General features: G+C 56.5%; 3 protein-coding genes across 7 annotated transcripts; all 3 read right to left on the bottom strand.

Annotated features, from left to right (window-relative positions):
* Positions 1-238: 238 nt before the first annotated feature.
* YPEL3 (yippee like 3) lies at positions 239-3,958 on the bottom strand. Its single transcript, XM_068524279.1, has 5 exons — positions 3,798-3,958; positions 2,950-3,132; positions 2,801-2,844; positions 2,481-2,589; positions 239-736 (listed from the first exon to the last, which is right to left on the bottom strand). Exons 2-5 carry the CDS (start codon positions 3,064-3,066, stop codon positions 647-649), a joined length of 360 nt encoding a protein of 119 aa, XP_068380380.1. The 5' UTR covers positions 3,067-3,132; positions 3,798-3,958; the 3' UTR covers positions 239-646.
* A 1,273-nt stretch (positions 3,959-5,231) lies between these two features.
* Positions 5,232-11,080, bottom strand: GDPD3 (glycerophosphodiester phosphodiesterase domain containing 3). 4 transcript variants are annotated; one of them, XM_068524275.1, is made up of 10 exons: positions 10,685-11,080; positions 10,376-10,431; positions 10,009-10,144; positions 9,871-9,916; positions 9,592-9,710; positions 9,423-9,512; positions 8,969-9,102; positions 7,305-7,364; positions 7,153-7,204; positions 5,232-5,426 (listed from the first exon to the last, which is right to left on the bottom strand). In XM_068524275.1, exons 1-10 carry the CDS (start codon positions 10,778-10,780, stop codon positions 5,289-5,291), a joined length of 927 nt encoding a protein of 308 aa, XP_068380376.1. In that variant the 5' UTR covers positions 10,781-11,080; the 3' UTR covers positions 5,232-5,288. The 4 variants fall into 4 exon arrangements, with proteins under 4 accessions (XP_068380376.1, XP_068380377.1, XP_068380375.1 ...); XM_068524276.1 differs by having other exon boundaries at positions 7,305-7,404; positions 10,376-10,418; XM_068524274.1 differs by having other exon boundaries at positions 10,376-10,418.
* Positions 11,081-11,497: 417 nt separating this feature from the next.
* MAPK3 (mitogen-activated protein kinase 3) lies at positions 11,498-18,127 on the bottom strand. Of its 2 annotated transcripts, XM_068524273.1 has the most exons (9): positions 17,955-18,127; positions 16,713-16,895; positions 14,695-14,884; positions 14,375-14,491; positions 13,961-14,075; positions 13,443-13,574; positions 13,173-13,282; positions 12,922-13,076; positions 11,498-12,090 (listed from the first exon to the last, which is right to left on the bottom strand). In XM_068524273.1, exons 1-8 carry the CDS (start codon positions 18,125-18,127, stop codon positions 12,954-12,956), a joined length of 1,143 nt encoding a protein of 380 aa, XP_068380374.1. In that variant the 3' UTR covers positions 11,498-12,090; positions 12,922-12,953. The 2 variants fall into 2 exon arrangements, with proteins under 2 accessions (XP_068380374.1, XP_068380373.1); XM_068524272.1 differs by having other exon boundaries at positions 12,922-13,282.
* Between the last annotated feature and the right edge of the window lie 716 nt (positions 18,128-18,843).

The following is an 18,843-nucleotide window of genomic DNA, read 5'->3' as shown; positions in this document are numbered from 1 at the left end:
GGAGATGCAGATCAGCTGAGGTCAAGGCCTAGCGAGCTAGAGTGGGCGCGGGAATCTCCACCGGCAGTGAGATCCGCCTCCGGTGCTAGAGAAGGTAGCTGAGCTCCAGGAGCGAAGGCTCCCAGCTTTGACCGCCGTGCCTACCCCATGTCTCCGGGACTCAAAAGGGAACAGGTCTATAGAGGCAGGAATCTGCATGTGAGTCCCCCCGCTTCCCGGATTCCACGTGAGCCTGGGGCTGTCTCCACTCCATTGTTTTATTATGTACAAACGCTACAGAACAAGGGGAGCAGACACGTGTGGGGTAAGAGGTGCCCGGTGGGAGGAGAATTTCACAGGGCAGATGGTGCACTGGGGCCAAGAGAGAAGCACACAGGCCATATCTATAGGGCAGGCGGGGCAGGAAGGGGTTAAAAATGAGATCCAAGCCAGCCAGATCGCAGGGAGGTGCGGGGGTGTCGTCCACCTTGTCCACCTTCTGATCTCCCCCCAAGGTCACAGTGCATGCAATAAAATATATGTACAGGAGCTGGATCCTTCCTCTGCAGAGGCCCTGATGGTCCAGAGCTCCGTTCGGGTGACGGGAAGCCAGTGGCGCCCCCTGGCGGCCAGGCCGGGCTGGAGCCACATGCGTCAGGAGCAGGGGTCAGTCCCAGCCATTGTCTTTGATCATGTGGTTGAGTTCAATGATGTACTTCCCCTCTTTGTACTTCTGGCTGCTCTCGAAGGCCTGTTCCTGAAAGGAGGGGAGAGGCTGTCATCCCTGGAGCTAGGGCCTTACCAAAAGGGATAGGGGCTGGGGAGTGGATATGATTGGCCTCATTTTACATACGAAGAAAACTGTCAACCAGAGAAACCAAGCCACCTGCCCACAGACACAGAGCTGGTAAATGGCAGGGCCAGGTTTCTCACTAATAGGCGATAGAGAGAACTCTCTGAATCATAGGTACTTTTTAAGTACTAATGTTGGCTCCAACAGAGAGGATATGGAAGGTTCTAAAAGATCCAGGGATGGACTTCCCTGGTGGCACAGTGGTTAAGAATCCACCTGCCAATGCAGGGGACACGGGTTCGAGCCCTGGTCCGGGAAGATCCCACATGCCGCGGAGCAACTAAGCCCGTGTGCCACAACTACTGAGCCTGTGCTCTAGAGCCCGCGAGCCTAGAGCCCTTGCTCCGCAACAAGTGAAGCCACCGCAATGAGAAGCCCACGCACTGCAACAAAGAATAAACCCCCCTCGCCGCAACTAGAGAAAAGCCCGTGCGCAGCAACGAAGACCCAATGCAGCCAAAAATAAATTAATTAATCAATTAAAAAAATAATAATAAATAAAAAAATAAAAGATCTAGGGATTACAAACTGGTAGCCTGAGGGCCAATTTTGGCCTATACATGTGTTTTGTTTGGCCAACAGAGAGTTTAATAAAAGTAACTTTCAAACAGTGAAATACGGGGCAGGCCATGCTCATTCCAGTTTGCCAGACTGACCCCCTCTCCAGATCTATGTTGCCCCTTTTGCAGCTCCACAGCATCTGCTTGGCCCTGCAAGCACTTGAGTTTTTGATCTCTGGATCAGGCTACTTCTTTATTTTACAGAGGTCCAGAGAGGCCAAACCACCTGTCCAGGGACACAAAGCAAATCTGTGGCAGGGCCAGGGGTGAACTCAGGTCAGGGTTCTGTCTCTGCCTGGGGCATCCACCTCACAGAGGCACCACAGCTCCAAGAGATGCCTGAGGATTCCTGTCACTTGCAGTTTCCCAAGAGCATCTTCTTTTGCTGCATCTAATCTGACCCCCGTAACAATTTTGGGTGCCAGGTGGAGGCTTTATCCTCCACTGCCAGATAAGGAAATGATGCTCAGGGTGGTGAAATCAGACCCTGAACAACAGCAGTGGCAATGAGGGCAGTGGAAAAGGAGGCTCATGGACCCAAGCTCCATGTTGCTGTGGGGTCTTGGGCAACTTCTCTGATCCTCTGAATGGCAACAGAAGCTGGGGGTCAAGGGTTTGGAGTTAAAAAAAAAAAAGACAAAACGAGGATTCTGGTCCCTATTCTGTTACTTACCAGCTGTGTGACCTTGGGGAAGTTACCTAACATCTCTGGGCCTTCCTTTCTTCTTCTGTAAAGTGGAGATAATAACAGACTACCTACAGGATTGCTGTAATGAGTGAATGAGATAAGATATGCCAAGCACATAACAGTGCCTGGCAAATAAGCATTCAATAAATGGTAATTCTCATTATATATTCTCATCTCTAAAATGGGAATGTTTGTGCCTGTGAGGAGAAGGATGAGTTAAGAGAAAAATTCTAAAAGCCCTTGCAGGATGTGAGAGAACATGGTCAGGGGATGAAAAGACAGTTTGACTCGGGTGAACTGGGCCTATACACCCTGAAAGATTACCAGATGACTGCTCTGAGGAGGAGGTGATATGAGGTCAGGTCAAAGGCTAGCCTGGGGTCAGAGGTCACTGACTCACATATTTCCAGCCCAAAGTGGTCTTGCAGTTTTCGCAGTGGATGTCAGCAACAGCATGGAGGCCTGTCAGCAGCACCCGCTCCTCGGCTGGCCCGCAGCCCACGTTCACCCTGTGGGGACATGGGGGCAGTCCCAGGGAGGGTCCCCACCATCACAAAGCCCACCTCTAGCTTGTATCCTACTGTGTCTGTCCTTAGCATCCAAAAGAAAAGCGATCAAAGCTTCCTGCCCAAACCAGGGGACTCTGAGAGTCTCAGTATGATGCCAGGGGTCACAAGTCACAACAGAGGTCAGGGAAAGAAAGGGAGATTGAATACTCACACAGAGTTGAAGAGGTAGGCACGCCCCTGACTACCCTGGAAGGACTAAAGGGTGGGAGGGAAAACGGAGGGGATGTCAGGGCTGTTGGTGGGGAGCTGCCAGGCAGCCCCTCTAGCCTCCCAGTCCAGCCCCAGCTGTGACCTGGTTACCTTGGAGATGAGGTCGTCGTGGTTGGCCAGGTGAGCACGGCAGTGGGCACAGCTATACCTCCGGTGACAATCATCCAAGTAGGCCTGAAACGTCTTGGGCTTTGAAATCCGCACCATGGCGGGGGCCGGGGGCAGTGGCCCCACGCGGGGAGCGGCCCACGGGGAGCAGAGGGAGCCCAGTGCCTGCAGCGGAGGGAGTGGGCTGTCAGGACCAGGGCCACACACATGCAGGCATGCCCTGGGCTGCGGGGACTCTGTCACACTTGGCTGCTGTCTCCTCTCCCCAGAGCCAGCAGCCTCTCCAGGGGCCAGAGCTATCTGAGTTTTGACTCACTGAGGAGTCCTCAAGTTGCATCAATGGGGAAACTGAGGCTAGGAGGAGCCCAAGATGAGTCACCCACCTGCTTTCAGCCTCACCCCCGCTGACCTGGCAACTGAAGCTGGAGGAAGGGGCTCTAGAGTGGATGAGCTGTCAGTTCTCCGTTTAGGGGGAACATGGAGGGGGTTAGGAATTGTTTGGTCCTTAGGACCTCAGCTGAACTGCCGGAGGTGGGGACGACTTCACTTGAGGCACAGGGAGTTCACCTGGGGAGAGGATGCCTCACCCTCCTGGAGAAGGCAGGAGGCCTCAGTGAAGGTGGAGGATCACCTAGGAGGGGACGGGCTCTTACCTGGGGGCGCTGAGGCCTTGTCTATGCCGAGGGGATCTTACCTGCATCGCGGAGCCTTACCTGAGACCCTGGGGCTCACCTGGGGCGCGGGGACGAGGGGCGGGCGCCGGGGGGAAGGGGACAGTGCTCGCCGCGGGGGCGCGGGGCGACGCGCAACCCTGACTTTGCGGGCCTCACCTCGCCTGGGCGCGCGGGGTTCCGGTCCGCCGGGGTGGCCTGGCCTGCGAGTGGGGGGCGCTCCTGGTGGGCGCCGTCCCCCCCCACCCCGCGGCCCGGGTTCGCAGCCTCCGCGACTTGTTTACACCGAGACCAGCTGCTGCCGCCGCTGCGGCGGGAGGGGGAGGGGGACAGCCTCTGGTCCCGGCGGCCGCTGTGGCCAATCGGCGTGCAGTATGCAAATGAGGGGGCGCGTCACACAGCGGCCAGCGCAGGCCTGGGCTGCCCTTCCCCCCTGCTCCTGGATCAGGCCGGCCCGGAAATGCGGCTGCGGCCCGAAACCCAGCCGGCCGGCCCCACGGCCGGGGCCTGGTAGCCCCCTTCTCCTCCCGCGGTCCTCGAAGGGACGAGGATCTGAGGTACCTGACCTGACGTAGGGTTAAGAAGGAGATGGTGTCTGGACGCCCGCCCCCGGGAAATAATAGTCATATAATTATCTGCGTTTACCCACCGCCCGTGCCCCACTCCCTTAATCCCCACAGCAATCCTAGGAGGCAGCTTCTGCTATTGTTCCCATTTTACCGGGAAACTGAGGTCCACAGAGGTCTAGCAGCTCTCCAAAGCTCATCCAGCTGATAAGAGGTAAAGCTGAGATTCTCACTTTGGCCCGATTCCGTGGTTCTTGCCACAGCATCAGGGCCAGGCTCTTGGATGGGAAGAGCTAAAGGTATCCATCCGTGTTAGAACCCTGGGAGCCAGAGCCTCAGAACAAGCCGATTCCTACTGTTGTGCATCACCTCCTCCTGGCAGTCTCCTCTGATGTCCTGCCCGTCCAGGCTGGGTTACGTCTTTCCCTCTCTCACCTCTGAACTGGGTTGAAAATGAAAATGTCCATTTAAACATGTGCCTGCCATGCTAGGCTTGTCTTGTTCCCTGCACTGGCCCCAGTACCCAGCCTGGCCTATAGTTAATAACTTCTTTGTGAAATATGTGATTCATTAAATGAATAAGGTAGTAGGGCTAACGAGGGCTGAGGAATTCGAGAAGTTTCTGGAGTGGGAGACCTGGTAATGGAAGGTTGGAATGGCTGAGGTAGCAGATGGGCCAGCCATGCCCATCCTCTGAAGCCAGGTGATGTGGCTCACAGGGGCAAGGCAAGTCTCTTGCTGTGTGCTTGGGGCTCTTAATGTCCTCAGGAGAATGGAACCATTGTCTGTGGCTCTGAAGGGGCAGGGGGCCTTGCAAGGGACATTCCTGAGGAGAGTGGAGGCCAGGTTGGCACAGGGTGTGGCATTACTCTGGGTCTGGAATGTGGTAGAACCAGTGGGTCAGGGTGGTTAGGGCCTCAGACTCTGGCCCTCAGCTGGCCTCTTCTGCCACAAGCTGCCATCTTTGCAGTCTTCTAGGATATAACCCCTCACACCTTCCCCCACTCCCCAAGCACAAAGACATGACTGAAGAGAATACATTTATTGGGGAAGAGAAATAGAGGAGAGGGTGAGCACCTCTGGGTTAGGAGGCCAGGGCAGGTGGTCCATGGTGGTCCAGGTAGCGCCTCAGGGCTGTCGGGTAGTCAGTTATGACGCCAGTGGCCCCCAGGCGGAAGGCCACTTCAAAATCTGACTCTTCGTTAAGGCACCAAAATACCACCTAGTGGGGAGGCAGGGGCTTGTAGTTTCCCAACAACTTTACCTAGCGCTTCCCCTTTTATCCAGACTCTGGGAGCTCTCCTCCTCTGTGGAGACCTCCCAGCAGTGCTATGCTGGAGCTGACTGTCACATTTTCAGGAATTTTGCAAACTGGTTATTAAATACAGCCATTATTAAGTATTACATTATGTAAACATACAATTCAATAAATTATATTAAGAACAAAGGTAATAAATGCTCAAAACTCATCACTTCCTAATTATTTTACCATTTTACTGTTACCCCTGTTCTGGAGCTTATCTACATCTATCGAATGTATAAGATGGAAATAGTATATAATGGTGTGCTACCACACCACACATCTCTTCCCAACTCTGTTCTGTGAATTCATGTTGGTAGCCTGAAATTGGCCAAGGTGGGAGTATATACAGCAGGGGAATTACCTAATATTCAAATCAAGGGGTTTCTTTCCCCCTGGGACAGCTGGTAGTGGAATGTTTACCAGCCTGCCTCCCAGCCTGCCCATATCCTGCTGCTCTACATCTTCCCTGCCTTCTGAGTCCTCTCCTGTGGGCACTGCAGTAGGTGGAGCCGGTATTTGTACCCTGGGCTAAGTCACTGGATGGACCTCTCAGTTTCTTAATTTCACAAATGAGAGTGATGGTCTAACCTCCCAGAGTTATGGTGAAGACTGTGGAGCAGGAGGCCTGACCTGAAAGAGCTATGTCATCCCCATGCCTTGCTCACCCCAACATCCAATCAGTGGCCGAGTCCGGCCTGTCTGTGACTTAACCCTTCCATCCATCCCCGCTGCTGCCACCTAAGCCCCAGTCCTGTCAGTGGCAGCATCAGGCACCTAGTGAGACTCTGCTTCCACACTGGCCCCCACAATCCCTTCTCCACGTGGTGGCCAGAGTGACCCTCACTCGACAAGGCTTAATTGAATCAGGTCTCTCCCCTGCTTAAGGCCCTCAAAACTTCCCTCCCCTTGGGGCTGAAGTCCAGGTTCCTTACTGAGGTTCACAGGCTGCCTGCCGCAGCCTCTCCTGCCTTCTCCAGCTCCCCTGGTGCCACTTCCTCCAGACTGCAGCCTGGTGGGACCCCTCTCAGTTCCTCTGCTGGCCTCTTGCTTCTCATGGCCTTCCCACATGCTGAGCCTCCTGCTGAGATGCTCTCCCTTTCCCCTCCCTGCCAGCCCCCTCACTGCTTCTAGAAGGTCTTCTCCGACCCCACAGACCACAGCACTCTTCTTCCTTTCTGTCCACTGGCTGCCCCTGCGATGCCTGCTTTTCCTCCTCCTCTGCCCCTGATGGTAAGCTCCCTGCTCCTTCCCCGGGACCACAGTGCCTGGAACTGTGTTCTCAACACAGTCAGTTCTCAACGAAGGTTTGCTAATTAAATGACCTGGTCAGAGCTGATGCTCAGCGGGTTGGAAGAGGGGTGTGGCATGGGCTGGTCTTCCCCTTCTCTGGTCTCTTCCCAGCCCCCCTCATCAGGGATCAGGACAGTTCAATACATCATCATCATCGTAACGGCTAGCCTTTATCAAGCCCTTACTAAGTATCGGCTACATATCCAGAAGAGTTAAATATATCATTATCCCCATTTTACAGATGAAGAAACTGAGACTCAGAAGGTGATCTGCCCAAGTGACCCAGCCAGTTAATAAAAGAGCTGTGACTGGAATGCCGTGCTGGGCCCACGCTGTGAACAACCCACTTGCTCACCTGCACCCCTCGCTGCTCCAGGTGTTGGATCAGACTTTTCCTCATGATAAGCCTGGTGGGGGGCGGGGTAGCAAAGGCTGTGATGAGAGGGGACTAAGGAGAAGGGTGGGTCTCTGTGGGATCCCTCCACCCAGCCTTCTCGCCCACCTCACCATTTGGAAACCACAGCCGCCAGCTGATTCAGCCCAGAGCAGGAAAATGGGAAGTAGGTCCTGTGGAGAGGTGGTGCCGTGGTCAGCCCCTTGGGTCTCTCTGTGTCACAGGGGTGGGGTGGGGGTGGTAGTGACTGCCCCCCCCAACCAGTATAACCCCACTCCCTCTAGAAGAACCTTTGCGGCTGCCCAGAGGAACAAGTCACCCATTGCTCAGTGACTTCCTACTCCGGTATCCTTGACTCCATGCTTTGAGGGTGTGCCCCTCCCCTCACCGTTTTACAGAAGAAGAAACTGAGTCTTGGAGAACTAAAGTGACTTGCCCGAGGTCACACAGCAAATCCATGGTGGGGCCAGGGCCAGGACCCAGCTTGATTCCCAAACTGGATACGCAGTTGGAGGTCCTCCTGGTTAGGCCTGACCAACTTCCTGAGACCAGACAGCACTTTTAATCGGTCGGCTACTTGCCCCTAATTGTTCCACTCCAGGGTGACTTTTTTTTTTTTAATGATGAATTTGTTGTTGTTGTTGTTATTGTCGTTTTTTGTTTTGTTTGGTTTTGTTTGGCTGTGCTGTGCGGCATGCGGCATCTTAGTTCCTTGACCAGGGATTGAACCCGTGCCCCCTGCAGTGGAAGCGTCGAGTCCTAGCCACTGGACCTCCAGTGAAGTCCCCAGGGTGACCTTAGAGGCTTTCACAGTGTCCCAGGGCAGGCTCTGTTGTGTGACCTTGGGCAAATTACAGAACCTCTCTGAGCCTCAGATTCTCCATGGGGGTCATGATTCCTGTTATCTCCTGAGGGTGCTGCAAGGTAAGGCTCAGATAAACTAAAGGATGTGAAAACACCTTGCAAACCCTGTATAAAAAGTTAGGTACACCAAGTTTGTAGTATAATGATCTCTTTGTGGCAAGGGATGATGGGGGTTGGCTGGGAGCTTCCCTCAGGACGACAGAGGGGAGCAGAAAGCACTGGGGGCGCCACAGAGGAGGTCTCAGAAGGCAAAGGGAGGGTCCCGGCCTGAGAGCTGGTGAAGTATCCAAAGTCCTGATACTTTGCCCAGCTGTTACTTTGTTAATCCTTGTCCCAAAGCAGGAAAATGCTTGCCTTTCTGTTTGAGAATCAGGGTGATGCTGTAATTAATAAATATTTGTCTTCCCACCCAGACTGTAAGCTCATGGAGGGCCTCTCCCCACCCACATTGGTCTTATTTACTAGTGTAAGTGCACCTGAAACAGAGTAGGCATTCAATAACTCTTTGTTGGATGACTGGATGAACAAATGAACCCTTATCCTAAAACTCCATCCACATCAACGCACATTTGCATAGGATGTCAGGGGGTTCGTGTCCCCCTTAGTATTCATGAATGCTTGGTGAGACCACTGTCTTCAAAGGACCCCGGATGGGAGATTATCCTTGAGGGTAGCCAGGGAGCTGGGGACACTGGATCTCCTGCTCCACACGGGACCCTGCACAATGGGGTCTGAAGTGGGCGGGAGGGTTTTGGTTTTCTTTTAAAACTTTTTAAAAACTCTTAATTTTATATTGCAACATAATTGGTTAACAATGTTGTGTTAGTTTCCGGTGGAGGGAGGAGGGGGGTGTTTTTCTGAGGACAGAAGCCTGGGGGAGAATGAGGAAGGGAGATGGGGACCCTGTAGGTACCTGTTGATGATGGTGGGCAGGAAAGAGATGAGGAACCTCTCAGGGATCGAGATGAAGGGCAGCAGCCCCAGGTAATAGAGCAGCAGCACCCAGAATCCTCGGCTTATTGTGAAGGCGGTGGGCATCTCGGGGTTCTGGAAGCCAAGGGGAAGTGAGAAAGGGGATCAGTCTGCTCCTGCGGAAGCAGAGAGGAGGCTTGGGCTGCACAGTTTTCAACATTCAGGAAACCCTACCACCTGCAGGATCCAAGCCACATCTTGGCCCAGCATTCCAAGCCTAGAGCCCGCTCCCTGTCCCTCTGGCATGCCTTTGCTCACACACCTTCCCCACCTCCCCTGCTCTCCAAATCCCACCCCGGGAGACCCTGCTCAGGGCTCCTGCAGAACCCCCAGACCCCTCTGGCCTAAGCCCGTTTGGGAGGGGCAGTGGGCGCAGGGAGGGATAAGGGACTCACAGCGGCCTTGCACTTCTTCATGACTGAGCTCTTCTCCGAGGCCCAGATGGTGATTTCATCGCGTTCATAGTGCCTCACCAGGCCCGCTATCTGGGAGGAGGAGGAGGTGATGGGGAGTCAGGCCTCCATCCAGCCCTGGTCCCTCGCCCAGCCCTGCCGGCAGCACCACCTTGCGAATGAGCTCTTCATTTTGCTCTTTGACTTCCAAGCTCATGGGCGTCCACGGGAACCTCCGGAACACGTCCTCCAGACGCACCATGTGCCTGTCTGACCCGTGTGCAAAGTGGCCTGAGGGGTTGTGGGAAGAAGGATCAGAGAAGGATTGCTGGGGTTGGGGGGGGGGTGCAAGCCCGGGGGGAGGGCGTGGGTCCCAGAGGAGAAAAGAGGGCAGGAGGCCGTGACCCGACTCCAGCTGGCTCAGCCCGGCGCTGACAGCCCACACTCTCACCCGGCGAGAAGTAAACCTCCAGCTCTTCCTTGTAGAGGGGCAGCTCCTACAGGGAGAGCAGGGAGCATGTCACCAGGAGCCACGTGTGGAGGCACGGTGGTTCTCTGGGCACGGTTGGGGTGCTGGGGCAAGGCCCACCTCAAAGTCCAGGCTGCCCACATCCCTATTCACGCCTGACTGGCGGTACAGGTTCTTGTCGTGTGACACCACCACCACGCCATCCCGAGTCAGCTGGCAGTCGAGCTCCAGGAGGTCGGCTTTCTGGGCCATGGCGCTATGGGAGTGAAGGTGAGTGGCCGAGGGATGGGGGATGCGCCAGATAGCAGGGCGGTGGGGACGTTTAGGGGAACATGGGGCAGTTCTGGCCGGATGTGCAGGCTGTGCACCGCACAACTCCAGGGGGCTCCAGTCACCCAGAGCAGGAAGTGAACGGCACCCCTTAGCGTCATGCCTTGTACAGCTGGCACAACCTTACCCGGCAGCTTGGCCAGGCAGGTGGACTCACTTCTCCATGGCCTCCATGGTGTTCTCCAGGCGCTCTCCAGATCCTGTGTGGGGCAGCTAGGGTGGGTTCCTGCGGCCTGGCCACGCCCCCTGCCTCATCACCCCCAGGCAGGCCAGGTTGAGCAGCCTCTCCTTCCCTGTTCCACATCCTGCCCTGCCACCTGGCTCTCCGCCCACCTCGAACTCTGCCCTCCTTTAACATCCTGCCCTTTGGACCTACCCCTCTCTGCTGTCCACCCTGGCACCTGCCTTGCTATCCTCACTCCATCCTCAGGAGCCCCCACGCCCTGTCTACCCCAGCCCAGCTCACCTCCCCGGTGGGCCCCCAGGCGGGGACAGAAGGCTGAAACCCATGGCGTATGCAGCAGGCGAGGCCGGCGCAGGAAGAAGATGGAGAGCATGACATAGCTGCTCAGGGCGGGAAGGGCGTAGTACAGCAGAGGGCTCATGGCCGCGCTGCTTCTTCAGGCTCTGGCTGCCGCAAGCTGAGCCATTCCCGATGGACTGTGTAGCCTCGCTGACTGCCTGGCCGATGCAGGCTGGCTCCACCACCGGCTGCCACCACACCCCTTGGGACCTGCTGAGCCTGCTCCTGGCCTGAGGCCAGACTGCAGGGCTCAGCTGGGGTTGGGGTAGAGGCAGGAGTAGAGGCCAGGCAGCTCTGGCCCGCGTACCCCCAGGCCCTCCACACACCCCAGAATCCCTCTCTCCGTGGCCACACTGGGGAATCAAGTCCCCCCCGCCCCCCACCAGGTCTGCTACAACACTCCCCCTTCCCACTGGTATGTGCGCCCAGGGTACATAACATGCCACCCCTTGCCATTTCCAGAGAAGCCGGGGGTGTACGGTGTGTCCCCGAGTCACTCCAGAATCACCCCCAGCCAGTTAAGACAGGAAGCCATTAGAGCGGGGACAGGACAGTGACTAAGGGGGAAATTGACCCCACTCTGTCTAGGAGTCTGAACTCCTTACACTCCCATCCTCAACCCTGGCCAGCGGGGGAGCCAAAGGCCACCGCTCCAGGTAAAGCCACAGGTGGGAAGCAGCGGGGCTGGAGAATCAGTCCTCAAAGCAGCAAGGGTTACGGTCAGGGCATCGGCAAACACAGACAGAGCCAGGGCCATCCATAGACACACCTCTATATTTATATATTAGATACAGGCACGGGGTGGGCAGGGGCACTGGGCTCTCCACGTGCCCCTGCCTCCACTTCTGTTCACCCACACACAGAAGCAGCGGGGATGTTAGATGTGGCAGCTTTGTGGGGGAGGGTTTAGGTCTGCTCCTCAGGGACACTAGTCCTTGAGCCTTAGGAATGTTCCTTCAGGGAAAATGGGGTGGGGTTTTAATGAGCTGAGTGTGGCAGGGCTGGCCCTGAGTCCCCACTCAGTGTCCTCCGTGTCCCTCCCCCACTGCCCCTCAGTAGGTCCCGGGGCGGCCAGAGCCCTTGAATTCCAGAACTACCAGAGACTGGGAGAGCCAGGCAGACGGTGGCAGAGCAGCAGAGGGGAATTTGCTTTGGGGCCACCTGAGCCCCTCAGGTCCTCAGGTGAGGGGGGAGGGCGCGTTGGCCTGCCTGAAGCAGGATGCCTGAGCAAAGCGAAGGGAGGTGGCCAGGCCCGCCCTCTGCCTCGACCTGGGCTGTCGGGGTCTGGGCTGGGCACAGAGTCCATTTTCTAGCAGTCCGGCAGGGGAGGGGCAGGCAGGAGGCAGGGCCTAAACAAAAAGGCAGGCAGGAAAGGAACCATTAGCACCCTTGAGCGGACCTGCCAGAGCCCCGACCTCCACTTCCCTCATTTCGTCCTCACAGCTGAGTGGGATGCGGCTGGGTTTCCTTATCTGTGAATGCGGATGACATTAGTACCCATTTCAAGGTACTGCTATAAGGACTAAGTGAGTTAATACATGCAAATCTCTTACAACAATGCTTGGTGCTCGGGAGGTGTTTGCTCTCATTATCAGGACTGTGTCCAGGAAACTGAGCTGCAGAAAGGTGAGGTGTCTTGCACAATATCACACAGCCCTTATTGAGTATCAGAGCCCGGCTTTGAACCCAGGTGTGTCTGCCTTGCTGCTATCAGGCCACAGCTGGCCAGAGACAGAGAGGAAACTAGAGGAGGGACGGAGAGCAGTGTGGGTGGCGGTAGCCCCAGCCGGGTCCCCCAAAGGTATGGGAACTGCTGACCTGGACACCAGGTGTGAAAAAGCCTGGCATGCGGGTCAGGCCGGGTGCTGCCGGCTCCTCCCAAAGCAATTACTGCCCCACCTGCCTCTCTGCCCATCCTGGGGGAGCCAAAGCCTGGCTCCGTTCCTCAGATGGGTGAGGGGGGGCCCTCAGTGACCTGGGGCTGGAGTGTGCAGGGTGTTGACAGGTGGGAGGCATGTGGGGCTGGGCGACCACAGGTCTGTGGCTGAGGCAGGCTCTGGCCCTTCTGTTGCCACCGTACACGTGGCTCATGGACGTGAGTGAGCTTGTGACTGCGTGGAGGCATGCTGGGCACCCTGGTCTCAGGGTGAATCTGTGCATGGGTGGTGGGGGGCACTCACCAGGCCCCAGGGAGCAGAGGCATCTGTCCAGGTTAGGGGGCCTCCAGCACCCCAGGCTGGAAGCGGGCTGTCTCCTGGAAGATGAGCTCCTTCAGCCGCTCCTTGGGTAGATCATCCAGCTCCATGTCGAAGGTGAAAGGTTCCTCGGCCACTGGCTGGGGTGGCAAAGAAGTGGGGAGGCTCAGGACAGGGACTGAGGGATGCCCACCCATCCACCTACCCGCCAGCCCTGCTGCTGGTGGCTGGCCCACCTCATCTGTTGGGTCGTAGTACTGCTCCAGGTAGGGGTGAGCCAGTGCTTCTTCCACTGTGATCCGTTTGTTGGGGTTAAAGGTCAACATCCGGTCCAGCAGGTCAAGAGCTAGGGAAGCGCAGGTGTCAGGGGTCAAAGGGATGGTCAGAGGAGCTCCCAGAAGCATTGCTTTTCTTCTCTGTGTCCAGAGGCCCAGGTAGCTACTGGGCTCATGTACCTTCTTCTACACCCGGTTTTTATCACACACCAGCCCCCAAGTCTCTCTCACCTTTGGGGTCCGACTTGGGAAAAAGCTTGGCCCAGGCCACCTTGGTCTTGGAGGGTAGAGACTGTAGGTAGTTTCGGGCCTTCATGTTGATGATACAATTCAGGTCCTCCTGGGAGGGGGAGCCCAGGATACCTGTAGGTAAAGCAGGTGACTTGGTGAGCAATCTCTCCCTTCTGGGAACAGAAGGCGCCAGGAACAAGAGCCTCCACCAACCTGCTCCAGGCCACCAGCCAGTACCATGGTGGTGAAGAGCAAGGGGTCTGGATTCGGGCAGCCCTAGGTTCAAATCCCGGCCCTAGCGCTTCCTAAGCGTGGGGTGTATGTAGCCTTACTGTTCCCATCTATCAAATGGGGACAGTATCTATACCTCAGTGAACTACTGTGAAATGCTGTAGGGGCCCCACACACGGCCGTCCCCCTGACCTGACTCCCACAGACTCACTGACCCTGACCCTAAAGAAATCTCACCTCTAATAAGTGAAATCTCCCTCCCACTCAGCTGGCCAGTACCCCCTCACCCAGAATGTGGTTGAGCTGGTCCAGGTAGTGCTTGCCCGGGAAGATGGGCCGGTTGGAGAGCATCTCAGCCAGAATGCAGCCCACAGACCAGATGTCGATGGACTTGGTGTAGCCCTGGGGAGGAGGAGAAAGTGGTGGGCTCCTGGGCCAGCCTCAACCTGTTGTTGAGCCAACCCTGATGTTTGGGCCTACCCACAACCCCCAACCTAGGTTCAACGCCAGCCAGGGAGGCAGAGGGCAGAGGCCCAGAGGAGCTAATCCACAGTTTCCTTCCAGAGCCCAAGGACCAGAATAATGTGACAAGGCCTGGGGGTAGACTTCCTGCATCACGGGGATCAGTGCCTGGCTTAGAGGCGGCTCCAGGGCTTTCTGGGACACAGCCCCTTCCCTTCAGGGGTGGGTGGCCCCCCTACCTTGGAGTTAAGCATGATCTCTGGGGCCCGGTACCAGCGTGTGGCCACGTATTCCGTCAGAAAGCCAGTGTGGTCGTGCTCAGGATCGGCGATCCGGGCAAGACCAAAATCACAGATCTAGAATGCAACCCAGGCTACTGAGCTCGGTGCTCAAGGCCTCCTGGGCCCAAGTAATCATATCACCGCGTCTCTGCCCATGCTATTCCCTTTGCTTGCGATACTCTCCTACCTATGGGTGGGGGGGGGGGTGGTGGTGGTACTGGGCACCTGCAAGCCTGAGACCCCAGGGGTAGGAGGAGACCGGCCCTCAACCCTCTGACCTTAAGGTCGCAGGTGGTGTTGATGAGCAGGTTGGAGGGCTTTAAATCCCGGTGGAGCACGTTGGCGGAGTGGATATACTTGAGGCCCCGCAGGATTTGGTAGAGGAAGTAGCAGATGTGGTCGTTGCTCAGCTGCTGGCTTTTAAGCAACTTGTACAGGTCTGTCTCCATCAGGTCTTGCACAATGTAGCTGAGGTTGGTGCCAGAGACCCCCCAGATGGGGACAACGAGAGGCACTCGGTTAAGAAGAACAGCCTTTGGTGAACAGGCTTCATATCCCTCCAGCTGATGCCCCTGGGACTCAACAGATCTGCCAACTCATATCATGAGCTGGGCAAGGCCCATACTTAGCAGTTGGGCTCAAGGCCTCTGCTGGATCTCAGCCAGTGACCCTGACCAAAGCACTTCAGTTCTGTGGCCTCAGTTTCCCTACTGGGAGAACAGGGCTAATAAACTGTGGGAAGCAGGAGAACGTCCCATTTAAGAGCAGTAACTCTGGAGTTCACCTGCCCGTGTCTGAATCCCCACTGCCCTGCTCACTGGCTTTATGGCCTCAACCTGTCTGCGCCTCTATTTCCTCATCTGTAAAGTAAGGGAAAAAGATTGTTCTTTAGAAAGTGGTTGTGAAGATTAGCTGAGAGATCACCCATGTAGAGCAGCCAGCCCAGTGCCTGGCATGTTGTAAGTGCTCGGCAAACATGAACTAGTACTGCTGTTATAAAAGCCTGAGCCGCATGGCTCTTGAGAAGGTTAAATGAGATAATGTATGAACACCATCTGGCATGCAATAAATGTTTGCTTAAAAATAAATGCCTGCGTTATGGGAATGGTTTGTGCAAGATGATGAGGAGAAACTCCCCACTGCACGCTCCTACTCAGGGTGCTTGGCCATACATCCAAAGACAGAGGAGTAAATGTCCTTTTATATTCTAAGATAAAAAGACTACACATAAATAAACAAATAAATGTCATGTGGTTTGTTTCTGGAAGACTAAATTAGGGCTGTCTTTCAGAATCAGCCTCCAAAGGGCCTTCTGAGAACACCTGGACCAACCCTGCTGTTTTAAAGATGAGGAGGCCCAACACGATGCAGTGACCTGGTTAAGGTCACACGGCAAGCTGGGGGTGAGTGTGGAGATTTCCTGCCCACGGTTTGTGGTGGAAGCTGCAGACGGTGCAGTACTAATCCTCACTCTTGGGTGGAGGACTGGGACTGGCTGGGGTGGGTGGGGCAGGGGAGAGGTGATGGTGTTATAAGCTGCTCACAGAGCCAGGCAGGAAGTGGACAACAAACTAGGAAAGCAATATGGGGGGAGGGCAACAAAGGCAAGGCTGTCCCTCCCGGGGCAAGGTGCAAGTCCACAGGGTATTGGGGTGGGGCTCTGAGCGGGAAGTCCCAGAGAGAGGACAGGTTCTCATTTGGGGAAGAGGAGGAGGTGGCAACAGAAGCACTTGATTTTATTGAGGCTTTCTGAGTCTCAGTTGCCTCATCTTTGAAATGGAGCGGATGAGACCCATCTCATAGGGCAGTTGGGAGTTAGAATAAGAAATGTCAAAGCACTCGGCTTGCACTGCCCCAAACTCATAGTAGCCCCTCCAAAAAGGGCAGTTTTCTTCCTTCCTGCCTTCCTTCCAGTCTGAGGACCCAGAGGAGAAAGAATCACCGTCTGTTAAACAAAAAAACTGACTGTGGGCAGAGGCTGGATCTCATCACAGAATTGCAGATGTCAGAAGACAAAGCTCCCATAGAGACCATCTTGCCCAGCCCCCTACTGAGGCAGAACTCAGAGAACAGACTTGCCCAGGGCCATACTGCCTGGCTGCAGCAGGCCAGGATTCATCTGAGGCCTCCCCGTCGTCCTCTTACACTCTGTGGCCTCTTTACTGCTGGAAAGTTTCTTTTACTGGGTTTGTTTTGGAGGGTGGTAGGGAAGAAGGAAACAGAAAACAAGCCAACATTCTCCCAGCCCAGCTCTGAGGCTGTGCCTGGCCAGCCATCTGGCCAAGGTGAAGGATACACATCCCTCATGGCTTCCAGGGTGGGTGCCCGCAGAATGTCTCGGATGCCGATGACGTTCTCATGGCGGAAGCGCAGCAAGATCTGGATCTCTCGCAACGTACGCTGGCAGTAGGTCTGATGCTCAAAGGGGCTGATTTTCTTGATGGCCACTCGAGTCTTGCGCACGTGGTCGTAAGCTGAGCTGAGAGGGCCACAGATGTTGTTGGCGTGGCCTTACGAAAGGGGGAGTCCAGGCCCCGTGGCCCCACCCAGGTCTTAGCAGGGAGGGGAGGGAGCAGGAGAGGCTCTGGCCAGTCATAAACAATGCTGGTTCCTTCCTGCTGTGAAGGCCTGGGATCTCCAGGGAGAAAGCTGGGGACCAGCCAGGCAGCCCTTCAGTGACTTCACAAACAGAGGAAGAGACTGACCGATCACTGACTTCCCCTCTCCTCAACCCTTTCCATTCTAGTTGCCCTGACCCCTCATCCTCCCCTTCCCATGATGGGCTCCCTCAACCCAAGGCAGGTCCAGGGGGTGGGAGGTGTGGAGGACGTACAGTGAGGCAAATACAGTGAGAAGGAGGGAATCATAGGAGGGACTGGAGAGAAGGGATAGGCAGGGCAGGGGCGGGTGTCAGGGGGAGGTTCCTGGGCAGCAGTTATTCCCAGATGAACAAAGGCCCAGAGCACCCAGTGGGGCTGGGAGAACTCACAGACCCCTCCTAAAAGTTGCAGGAAGGCATTCCTGGACCCCTCATTGCTCACTGGGTCCCTGGCCCCAGGCCCAAAGCCCCACCCCACCCTGCCTAGCCCTGAGCTCTGCTCTTTTCTCCCAAACTCCTTGGCAAGCCTCATTGAGGGGGGATTCCAAGGCATCCTCTCCCCAGTGAAGGGTCCTTCACTCCTGCTTCACTAAGGATATTACCTCCCCCAGAAGACTTATTCTCTTCTCCTCACCCCGTGTCTATAGGGTCCCCAAGGTCCCCAGAGCTCCCCCACATATACTCAGATGCCCCTCCCTTTATTACAGAATGGTGGGTTCAAAGCTCCCAAGCCCCCTCTCCTTAGATTTTACGCAGCGCCCCCTCCCCCAGAAAGCACTCAAAGGCCCTCTCCCTGGGACGCTCCCCAGCCTCCTGAAGCCTCAGCTTCTTCCGGATGCTCAGAGTCCCCAAGGCCCAGAGAGCTCTCAGCAACCCTCCCTGCCCCCTCCCTCGGAGCCCCCTCCCCAAAGACGCCCCCTCCCCCAGAACGCCCCTCACCTGACCATGCCATACGCGCCCTCGCCGATGTACTGCAGCTGCGTGTAGCGCGGGCCCACGTCGAACGGCTGCCCCTTTACTATCTCTACTTCCCCCGGGACCCCCGGGCCGACCCCATCAGTTCCCCGGGGCTCCCCGCCCCCGCCCCCCTGAGCCGCCGCCGCCGCCGCCATCTCCACTCCTCCCCTCCCGCCCGCCCGCCCGCCTCCCCCCCGGCGGCCCCGCCCGAGGCCCCGCCCCTTCCCGCCCGCCCTGTCACCCGCGGAGCCTGGCGCGCCAGGCCCCGCCCCCGCCCGCCCCCGTCACGTGACCCCCACCCCGCGCCCAGCTTAAGGAGCCTGGCCCTTGGCACCTGTCGGCTCTGTCTACTCCAGTCAACCTAGAAGCTCCCCAGGACCATCTTGAGACTGTCCAGACCCTCCCCCCGAATGCAGACCAGTAGGGCCGCCCGGTGACCTCACCCAGAGCTACCCAGCAAATGAGTGCTGGACCGGGGACCAAGACCGGGCCACGTGGTCCCGCTGCCCCCGCCAGCCCCACTCAGCCGGAAGAGTGGCCCGGGCCTCGAGATGGAACCTTTAGGGAACCCTCACCATCCCTCTGGAGTTAAGCCTCCCGGAGCCAGGCCCGATGCTAAGTGATCCAATGCGTATTTCACAGTGGCCGTGGGAGATGGATGCCTCACAGACGTGGCGTGCTTTTCACAGATGAGGAAACTGAAACCTGAGCTGGACAAGGTGACCTGAGAGCTGGAAAACCCAGGCTTCCAGACTCCCAGCGTAATGGCTTTCAGATGGAGACCTATCGGAGTGGGCTAGGGACCTGGCCTCAGCAACCAGGCTGTGCCTGTATCCTGATGACAGATACTCCCAGCCTATCCTTGCATGGA

This window comes from Eschrichtius robustus, chromosome 16 (assembly GCF_028021215.1).
Source record: "Eschrichtius robustus isolate mEscRob2 chromosome 16, mEscRob2.pri, whole genome shotgun sequence".
In the NCBI taxonomy this organism is placed as follows: Eukaryota; Metazoa; Chordata; class Mammalia; order Artiodactyla; family Eschrichtiidae; genus Eschrichtius; species Eschrichtius robustus.
This window is presented reverse-complemented; position numbering and strand designations above follow the sequence as displayed.

Coding starts and splice junctions, on each gene's coding strand:
- YPEL3 (XM_068524279.1), bottom strand. CDS start 3,066: ATGGTGCGGATTTCAAAGCCCAAGACGTTTCAGGCCTACTTGGATGAT. Junction 2,845..2,949: donor ACGACGACCTCATCTCCAAG/GTAACCAGGTCA, acceptor CCCACCCTTTAG/TCCTTCCAGGGTAGTCAGGG. Junction 737..2,480: donor CCACTTTGGGCTGGAAATAT/GTGAGTCAGTGA, acceptor CCCTCCTTTCAG/GAACAGGCCTTCGAGAGCAG.
- GDPD3 (XM_068524274.1), bottom strand. CDS start 10,823: ATGAGCCCTCTGCTGTACTACGCCCTTCCCGCCCTGAGCAGCTATGTC. Junction 9,711..9,870: donor GGAGGTTTACTTCTCGCCGG/GTGAGAGTGTGG, acceptor ACAACCCCTCAG/GCCACTTTGCACACGGGTCA. Junction 9,103..9,422: donor TGAAGAAGTGCAAGGCCGCT/GTGAGTCCCTTA, acceptor CTTGGCTTCCAG/AACCCCGAGATGCCCACCGC.
- MAPK3 (XM_068524272.1), bottom strand. CDS start 18,127: ATGGCGGCGGCGGCGGCGGCTCAGGGGGGCGGGGGCGGGGAGCCCCGG. Junction 16,896..17,954: donor GGCGCGTATGGCATGGTCAG/GTGAGGGGCGTT, acceptor TGGCCCTCTCAG/CTCAGCTTACGACCACGTGC. Junction 14,492..14,694: donor ACACCACCTGCGACCTTAAG/GTCAGAGGGTTG, acceptor GTTGCATTCTAG/ATCTGTGATTTTGGTCTTGC.